The sequence below is a fragment of the Anthonomus grandis genome, chromosome 15, assembly GCF_022605725.1.
Source record: "Anthonomus grandis grandis chromosome 15, icAntGran1.3, whole genome shotgun sequence".
Taxonomy (NCBI): domain Eukaryota; kingdom Metazoa; phylum Arthropoda; class Insecta; order Coleoptera; family Curculionidae; genus Anthonomus; species Anthonomus grandis.
The window spans coordinates 22294504-22304957 of NC_065560.1; the positions used below are offsets into that span (position 1 = coordinate 22294504).

Genomic DNA, 10454 nt, shown 5'->3' on the forward strand with positions numbered 1-10454 from the left:
ACTTGAACACTAAGCCACAAGTAACCTGAGTTTGTATTAAGCTATTTTTTGTAAATAATATAGCCATTTCCGTTAATAAAAATTAAGGTTTATAGTCAGCATATTAGGTTTTGATCTTTTTGTTACTTATTTTCTCTGCCTCTTATTACTTTTTATGCAATTTTTTAGTTAGATTTAGTTAGCTTAGAAGATTTTTGTAACAAGTTATATATACATTTTTCTTAGTAAGCATAAGTTATATTTATGTATTTGAAGGTCTTTCCTGCCTTGTAGATGGGTATTTATTTACCTGTAAGGCTTGTATTGTAAAATAAAAAAAAATAAAAATAAAATAAAATATTTCTTATGCCTGTAATTTTAGAGTAGACAATGTAATGTTGGATTCACTTAAAGTTGAGGAATTTTATTTTGATTTTAAAAATGGGAACTATCAGGGTTTAAATGATTATCTTTTTTCTATAAATTGGGATACTATTTTTAATGATAGCGATATTAACATTGTGGTGTCAGAGTTCTATAACATTTTAAATTTTGGTATACAATGTTTTGTGCCTCAAAAAAATATAAGACATCTAGCTTTCCTTCATATTTTTCTACCGAATTAAGAAGATTGGTATTTCTTAAAAAAAGTAAGCATAAAAAATACCAACTATCCCATGATGAAAGAGATTATCATGAATTTACCGTTCTGAGAGCTCAGTGTAAAAGGTTAACTCAAGAGTGCTACAAAAATTATCTTGCTACTTTGAATGAGAACTTGACTAGTAATCCGAAAAATTTTTGGAAGTTCGTTAATAAGAAAAGAGCATCTAACATTGTGCCAAGGGAAATGTTTCTAGATAATAGTGTTGCAACTGATGATCAGCAGATTGTTGATTTATTCGCTACTCACTTTTCTGCAGTCTATTCAAATGCAAACACAACCCCACCTGAAAAGTCTTTTAGCCAAATTAATATTGACTGTCCTGTCATAAGTCTGGCTGAGGTGTTTGATAAGCTGGGGGCTTTGCCTAATAAGTTAATGATTGGTCCAGATGGAATCCCCAATATTTTTTTAAAAAACTGTCGATATGCACTATCACAACCACTATGTAGACTTTTTGACTTATCTCTTATTTCTGGAACATTTCCAGACATATGGAAAGAAGGTTATATTTCTCCTATTTTTAAATCAGGGTCGAGGGATGATGTCAGAAATTATCGTAGTGTGTCCATATTGTCATCCATCCCCAAAATTTTTGACAGCCTTATGTTTGCCCATTTGAATTGGCAATGTAGAGAAATTATTGTTGAGGAACAGCATGGTTTTAGAGGTGGTTGGTCCACTCTTACAAATTTACTCATATACCACAACAAGTTGTCGGATGCCTTGGAGAGGGGGTATCAAATTGATGCTGTATATACAGACTTCTCCAAGGCGTTTGACAAGGTAAATCATTTGTTATTAATTGAAAAATTGAGAAATATAGGTTTCTCTGATAGATTGCTAAAGTGGTTGCTTAGCTTTCTTAGTGATAGAAAGCAAGTGATTAAACTTGGTAATTTTATATCTAAGGTGATTGAAGTTTGTTCTGGAGTGCCACAAGGCGGACACTGCTCTCCTTTACTATTTAGTTTGTTTGTTAATGACCTTAGGGATGTCTTGGAGTACTATTGTGAATTTTTAATGTTTGCTGATGACCTCAAACTTTTCTTGGTTATTATGAATGAACTTGATATCAGCCTCTTACAGAAAGATCTTGATAGCCTTTCTCTGTGGTGCCAAAATAATTTGTTAGATTTGAATATTAATAAATGCTTCCAAATTTCATTTCATAGAAAAATAAGCAGGATACCATCATTTTACACAATTAACGGCCAGAAACTTCAATTAAAGGATGTTGCTAAGGATTTAGGAATACGGTTTGACACGAAATTAAACTTCTGCAATCATATAGACCAAATAGTAGTAAAAGCTAATAGAATGTTGGGTTTTACACTTAGAAATTGTGAGGGGTTATCATTGCAAGCTGTCAAATCTGTATATGTGGGATTGGTACGATCACGACTTGAGTATGGCTCAATTATCTGGACTCCCCAGTATAATGTCTATAACTGGAGAGTGTGCAAAACAAATTTTTAAGATATTATAACTACATGTTTAATTTAGATCTTATTGCTAATCATGATTATTCCCAAATATTGAATTATGTTAAAGTTTTGTCTTTGGATAAAAGAAGAACAATGTTTGACATCTGTTTTATCTATAAGTTGTTGAATGGTATTACATCCTGTCCGGATTTACTTTCCCAACTTAAATTTTCTATTCCTCAGAGAACTCTTAGACAAAATAATTTATTTCATATTGGGTTCCATAGAACCAATTATGGTAAAAACTCTTTTTTGGAGAAATCTCTAGATTTTTTGGATCGGGAGGAGAGGCTAGATGTTTTTAGCAATTCATATGGGTCTTTTAAGGGTAGTTTAATGAAAATTTTGAATACTTAGTATTGTTCAATTGATATTTTTAAGTAATATGTTGTTTGATGGGTAAACCAAGTGAGAATTTATGTTCCTAATCTGTTAGTTAATACAAAGATATTTTTTTTTTGTTTATTTACTTTAGAGTCTTTTTTTTTTAGTTAAGTACTTTAACTCTTAATAGTTTAAGTAAGGATTATTAATTATTGACATAACTGTATTTTATAATTTATTTTTTTTTGTAATGGGGGTTTCCCATTTAATGAATAAATAAAAAAAAAAAAAAAAAAAAAGTTTTGAATACAATAATTTACTTCAGGTATAATAATTTTTTATATACCTAGGAGCTGAGGTTTAATCTATTAATCTCTGAGCTCGTTTCTTCTTTTCAATATCCTACCTATCTTTGTTATGAATGTTAAAATTAAAAAACGATAAAAACAACGAGAAGACCTACTTTTAAAAAAAAAATGCCTAATTTGGACCAACGTTTCGGTAGTTATATCTACTACTGTTATCAAGGTAATTAAAGTAAAATTAAATTTAATTAAAAAGATAAACAAAATACACTTATCTTGAAAATCTTCTGCTATACAGGGTGTCTCACGACGAATAGACGCGATCTTTAAAAAATTATTTTAATATTTGGCTAAAAAAAAGATACAGCAAAAACTAGCATTAAAAATTAAAATGAAAAAAATCATTAAAAATCAATATTTTTAAATGGAAACCCCGTATTTTTATTATTTTTTCATGAAGATAATTAAAAATAAGGTTAACTTTGTATAAGCTTATCTAGTCCAAAAATTGATAGTTTCCGAAATATTGGCAGTTTAAATTTGGCGTAATATTAAAAGCTGCATAGTAACACGGCTTAAGGATTGTTGATTAGTTGGCCATGATGGTTATCATAGTTACCTCTAGTAACAGAAATGTCAGTATTGCTTGTAATTTCGTAATTTTTTAAAAACTAATATAACGGGGCCATTAAATTATACACACGAAGATTATTTAAATTTGTTTATTATCTATGGAGAATGTTTATAAAAAAGTTAATATAAAAGTTTTATTGAGAACATGTCAAATGTTTGCAGATAGATTCTCAAAAAAATAGAAACCATCATGTTGCGCTTTTAGGCGAATAATAGAAAATTTTGGCACTGTTAATTAAATAAGCCTTTATTTCCAACAGGCAACTTGCCCAATAACAGGAAACAGTTGCAAAACAATGAAAAATATAGTTAAAAAAAACACACACAAACAAACCTAAAAGAATGAAAAGAAAAGAAAAAGAGTAAAGTAAAGTCACATTCTCAAAAGTTATCCAAAGAATTAGAACAAATAACTATTAATATGATATAAAAACCCAATTATAAAAGTTTAACAAGATAATCACATATTCAACAAAATTAAATTAAATTAAATTAACTACAATATACCTACTAACTATAACTTAAACACATGGGTCTTAATCCCAAGAGTAATGATCCACCTAGATATCGACAATCACATGAACCGGAGAGAAATTTATATCGCACATGTGACAGATCCGATTAAATATAGCGCATATTGTATATAGTGGCGATTTCAACAGGATGTTAGTATGAGGCCTTGGCAGAAAGAATGTTAGGGGATGTCTAGCATTAAGCCTAGGCACCATGAAACGTACACCGGAAAGAAGTACAGGACTATCAATGAATCCATTCAGTAACCCATGCAGGAATTTTACAGAGAAGATCATTCTTCTGAGTTGTAATGGATGTAGATTGAAGCGTTCCAATAGTTGCCGATGATCAAACCCTCTTACCGGATATATGCCATCCTGCCTGAAGGCCAAAAACTTAGCAAATCTACGCTGAACAGATTCAAGGAGACCAACATGATTCTGATAGAGCGGGTTCCATATAATGCAGCCAAACTCCAGTTTTGATCTCACAAAGCAACAGAAAAGCAGTTTTAATGTAGACTCCAAAGTAAAACTCTGAGAACTTCTAATTATGAACCCAAGCCTTCTCAGGGCTGACTTGACTATGTTATTGAAGTGTGGAACGAATGTAAATTCAGAGTCAAAGGTTATACCAAGATCAGTAATTTGCTCTAATCTACTCAAAATAGTATCATTAATAAAGTAATTAAAATTTAAGGGTGTTTTTGATCTAGAGTAACTGACCACACTACACTTAGCCGCATTCAAGCCTAACCTGTTAACAGCACACCATACCTCCAATGTATTTAGACAGTTCTGAAGAAAAACGCAATCCTCCAAGCCATATACATTTAAATATAGCTTCAAATAATCGGCAAAAGCCAGCCTATGACAAGTGAGTGACTCAATCAAGTCATTTATAAAAAAACTAAACAGGAGCGGACCCAGGTTCGAGCCCTGTGGCACACCCGACGTTACGTTAAAAAGTTTCGATTTAAAGCCCTCATATTCAACATATTGAGATCTACCAATCAAGTAGGAATGAAATAAATTAAATAATCTCCCTGAAAAACCATACTGAGTTAATTTATGCAGCAAAATATAGTGATCTATCCGATCAAAGGCTTTTTGGAAGTCGGTATAAATAACATCGACTTGAGTATTAACATCAAGTGATTCACAGATGTGGCTAGACAGACAGGATAAGTTAGTAACACAAGATCGCCCGTTAAAAAATCCATGCTGGTCTACAGAGATGTGTTCTTTTGCGTGACTAAATAGCGACCGATTCAGGATAATTTCGAAAAGTTTTGAGAAGTTACAGAGTAATGAGATTGGCCTGTAGTTCACGATTAAATCAGAGTCCCCAGCTTTTAAAATAGGTATTATTTTAGCAGTCTTTCAAATTTCAGGGATTTGTTCTGTTGACAGTATTAAGTTGAAAATGTAGGTCAGCGGATCAGCCAGGACACCAATGCAATCTTTAACCAAGAAGCTAGGCACACCGTCTACACCAGATGTTAACTTATTTTTGAGTTTTTTACTAGCCAAAATAATCTGGGAAGCATCAACGTTGGCAATGTCAAAGTGGGGCACATTATCAGACGTCGACGAATGGTTAATGAAATTTGATTGTATAAATGCCTCACCAAAGAACAGTGCAAAAGCATCAACTATGTCTTGTGGGTCTTTTATTACCACGTCATCGGGTAGCCTGATCATACCAGGAATCCTGGTGCCAGCCTTCTTAGAACCAATAAAATTCCAAAAGCTAGATGGGTCCAAAGAAATATTCCTTTCGGTGTCTGATATATACAACTTATATTCATTGCGTATTTGTAGTTTGATAAGGCGTCTAAGAGAATGGAATTTATTTTGAAAGAATGGAGAATTGTACATTTTAAAGTCCTTGAAAGCCTTTTCTTTCCTATAAATGTTCCTAATCAATTCTCGAGAATAATAATTTGGAAATCTTCTTTTACGTTGCTGCTTAAGAGGAATGTGTGCGGCAAATATGCCATTCAATATATCATATAAGGCACCACATGCATCATTAACGTTAGAGGATAAATACACAGTAGACCAGTCAGCTTCAAGGATCGAGTCATAAAGGAGATGGAAGTTGGCCTTTCTAAAATTAAAAGAATGAGATAAGTTTTTATTAAGCTGAAAATTATGGACACGTTGGCCTGAGACGGTAAAATCAATTTCCAGTGCAGGGTGATGCAAATCCTCCAAGACAAAAGGCACGTCACTACGCGAAACAGTACAGGTGAAGTTAGATAAAACAAGATCCAATAGTCTGTTATTATAGTTTAGGATGTGATTACACTGAACAAGATTAAAAGTGTTAGCAAAATTATTCACAGCAATAGACTTCTGACTAACATGATTACCTGTAGGTGAGTTAATAGAGAAATCAGACACGTTAAAATCGCCCACTATTATTACATTATGGTTTAGCTTTGATATTAAAAGTGTAAACTGATCTAGAAATTGCTCGAAAATTACAGATGTGATAGATGGTGGGATGTACAAAACAATCATGTAAAATATCTGTAACCTAATAGTAAATTTACAGCCAGCAACATCGATAGAGGGCGCAATACTGTTGCAAAAATCAGACAAACTAATTTTTTCAGACACAATGTCTTTAGAAACTCCACAGAGAACTCCGCCACCTCGTGTGGCAATTACGGATTCAAATTTTCGGTCCGACCGGTAAACATCATAAGTCTTTGGAAATATTTCACCACTAGATATCTCTGGCCTCAACCATGTCTCGGTGATGCATATGGTGTGAAAATCCTGAGCAATGGCGGCAAGAAAAAAAGTCTCAGTTTTAGTGTTAAGACCACGAACATTTTGATAAAAACAAGTTAAGTGGGCATCACTAGCATGTGAAAATAAAGGCGAATCAAGTTTTTTGCTACAATTCTGGGGGAACCATTGATGTATCTTATATAAAGATTATTTTCTCCTTCCTCTTTGCGCCACTTTAACTCCGATCTGGCTGCCATAAGCTCATTGCGCTGCCAAGGCGTCATGTCTGTCTCGATGAAGAATTTACCGACAGTCTTCAATTTGTTCTTCAAAACAAGCCTAACATCGTCTGTACCACCAAGGATCACCCTAACAGCCTGCCGCCCGTTACGATTCGGCTTCCCAAATTTACTAACAGCCAGCACATTGACGGTAGTTTCGCACAAGTCAGTCAGCAGCTTCTTAGTCTGGACAACATCTTTCAAATCAAAGTTAAAAAGTATAATGTTGTTGGCCCTTTTCTGGCGCTCATGCAGCTCACTTAGGATGGCTTCGTCGATTGGCGCGGGCGTGACACTCGTGCTAGGAGCGGAAATAGGCGCAGTAGATGCCCGACAGCTGTAATCTGCTGAGAGAGCAGGCAAGTTATGCAGGGTTTCTTCAAGTACAACAATACATTGCTCCAATGTGACAGTTCTCTCGATGGATTCTGAGTTGTAGTTGTGCATAGTGGTTTCCAAATCATTTATTCTTTTTATTAACTTCGGAATATTAAATAAACCTTCCCTGCAGAGGGGACAAGCAAATGGCATCATTCTCGAAACTATGACAATAACTCTAATTTCACTGGAGGATATGCTACCACATTCTCTGCAAATAACTTTCTTGCAGAAATCGCACGGATATCCAAAAAGTTCATTTTTGATTTCCCTGAATGAGCAATTCTTACTGCACATATAACAAACTCCACTACCAGACATTTTTAATAAACTTGAATTATCGATATTACCAGCCCAGCTCCACTTGAAGATTGACAGATGATGTGGATAAGAGCACACATGTAATATGGCAGCCAACAGCTGATATGGATAAGTGCGCCCGGTAAAAACAGAACACCTTAATTCTTCAGCCCTAATTCAAGTGCATACAACTGGAATAACAGCTGGTGACCCAAAACTAGACACGAGAGACCCGAATTGAACGGAAAAAGGCGAATGAATCACTTCCCGATGAATAAAATCGAAAAAGAAAAACTTGTTAACGCTGTCAACTTTGACGTTCGAAAATTTTCTTCAGGTGAAAGCGCAAAAAAGGAAACCACTGGTTGACAATGAAAATATTGAAATTGGGATATTTTGCAGCATATCCTATGACGGCCTTAAGACAAGTAGCTTCACAAACTAGATTCTTCAAAGACACAATACATAGGATTTTGTTGAAACATAACTTCCACCCTTATTTAATATCTTTGGTTCAGCATCTTAGAGAAACAGATATCTTAACAATGGTACAGGAAAATCCTCACTTTTGGATGTCATAATTTTCAAAAAAAATGGTCTTTAAAAAAATGGTCTAATATTAAATAGTTTTAACAGACATAATTTCCATGTTTGGAGTGAAAAAATGAAATGAATGTGAAAAAATTATTAACTACTTACTCAAGAGTCACCCCCCACAAAAAAGGTAGTAATGAATTAAAGGATTTTTATTGTAGTGAGGAGAAGAGATGTTCTTATACTTACTTTAAGTGAGAAAAAAAGATGCTTATTGTTCTAATTAGGAAATATTTAATACTTAATATACTAATAAATTCCTTACTGGAGTCCATTTTAATGGCAAATATCCGGGTCCATGAAACATTGCTGACAATAAATTGTACAATGTCAATCCTGAAAGACTCATAAAACCTAATGTGTTTATAAACCCTCCTAGCGTTGTTGATGGCCACCACATACCACTGCAATGAATTGTCGATCCAGTGACCATTTTAATAATCCCTAAAAATTTGCAAATTAGCATGCAAGCAAATAAAAGTTAAGATTATAAGTTAGCAAGGTTACCTATTGCTGTTAATGGGCCCCAGTGGCACAGTTTCTTAAAAGGTCCATAACACATTGTGAACGATTTTTTTTAAGTTGTAAGTTGAACTACTAATTTCAACCAAATTATAAAATTTTCATTTTGTCAACAAAAAACAGGCAGTTTTCAGCTGAAAAGATTTAATGTATGAATTAATTAAAAACCATTATAATAGTACTTGCTCACGTCATGCTAAAAAAATGCATGCAAATTGTATAGGATTCTAAGAATAATAATTGAGTATAAAAATATAAATAATAAACACTTCAAACTATTTTAAAACCTGGGTTTTGTTTTGCTTTGAATATAAATAATGTCATAAAACGTCATACACAAAACATACATATTGAAACGATGGTTGCAGACACTCTGGCTGAACTTCATAAAATAAAGCCTCTTTCAGACGATACGACAATATTACGTTTCCATTTATGCATATTTACGTTCACGTGAGTTATGTGATGAGAAAAAACCTGTACAACCATAGAAGCCACTAGCCGCTGATCCTGCATTTTAACAAAATTCTTTCATTATTTATTATCGAGTTAAGTGACAATTTTTTAGATGGAGGTCTAAAGGGGGTTCTATCAGTTTAATTTTGTTGAATATTCAGTGTGTTTAAAAATAAGCTAAATGAGTTATTTATGGATTTTCTGGGATTCCCAAATATTGTAATCCTAACCGAACATTGGTTGAAATAAGATTAGCCCATGATTAGCCTCTGGGATTGGCAGATCTATTGTCTCTAAATTCGCTCGAGGGGAGTTCCGGCATATTGGCACTATAATAACAATAATAATAATAATAATAATAATAATAATAATAATAATAATAATAATAATAATAATAATAATAATAATAATAATAATAATAATAATAATAATAATAATAATAATAATAATAATAATAATAATAATAATAATAATAATAATAATAATAATAATAATAATAATAATAAGCCTTTATTTCCATCGGTTATATATTATTGGGTTATATATAATGATATTGATGCATAATGATTTCATTTCTAGTTATTCTTTTTTTCCAATAGCAAATGTTGATTTCCTTCTTAGAAAGAAAGTGTTTGAATTTTCAATAGTCTATTACAAAAAAATTAATTTATACATTTTAGGGGTTTACCCTCTGAAAGTTGTAATCTGGCGCCAGGCTTACCCAACTGGATAGAGGTGCACTATTGCCTGATTCTGACTTTTACTGAACTCCCATCCCCTGCGTAGCAAGATGTCAAATAATAACCGATGTTATAAATGCGATAAGGAATGTGTATTCAAGGAGCAAAAACAACGTCTTTTTGGCTTTTCATGCGATATTTTACCATCGCGTAATCTGCACTAACTGCAGCAATGCGCAGGCGCAGGAGGTTAGGGTTATCCCCGGTCGCGTATTCACCGACCATCTAGTGTTAAGACCGTAATAAGGATTCATTGACGCTGATTGGTCAAGATTTGAGTATCGATTAGGTAGGTATAACAGCTGTTTGCTATTTTCATTCAAATTAATTTTTGAGTGAACATCTAAATTAAGTTTTTTATAGTTGAATTTTAAGTATTTTGGACTAATTTTCGTGGTAAATTTCAATTAAAAAAACAATAAAACTATAAATAAAACAATTTAGTGCCGTATAAAGTGTTTGTGCCCATTACATGATTAACTATTTGTATGTGTACCTGTGTTAATGTGACGAGAAGTGTTCTGTTAGGGTGAA

General features: G+C 33.0%; 1 protein-coding gene across 2 annotated transcripts in view; it reads right to left on the reverse strand.

The window, feature by feature from the left end:
* The window catches only part of LOC126744875 (palmitoyltransferase ZDHHC6-like), a 35777-nt gene extending 26720 nt beyond the window's left edge, over window positions 1-9057 (reverse strand). For both annotated transcript variants that reach the window (XM_050452442.1, XM_050452441.1), the window contains exons 1-3: window positions 8915-9057; window positions 8710-8858; window positions 8468-8646 (exon numbers count right to left, since the gene is read on the reverse strand). In XM_050452442.1, the coding sequence (XP_050308399.1) occupies window positions 8468-8646; window positions 8710-8764 (234 nt within the window). In that variant the 5' untranslated portion in view covers window positions 8765-8858; window positions 8915-9057. The remainder of the gene's footprint in view (window positions 1-8467; window positions 8647-8709; window positions 8859-8914) is intronic.
* Between the last annotated feature and the right edge of the window lie 1397 nt (window positions 9058-10454).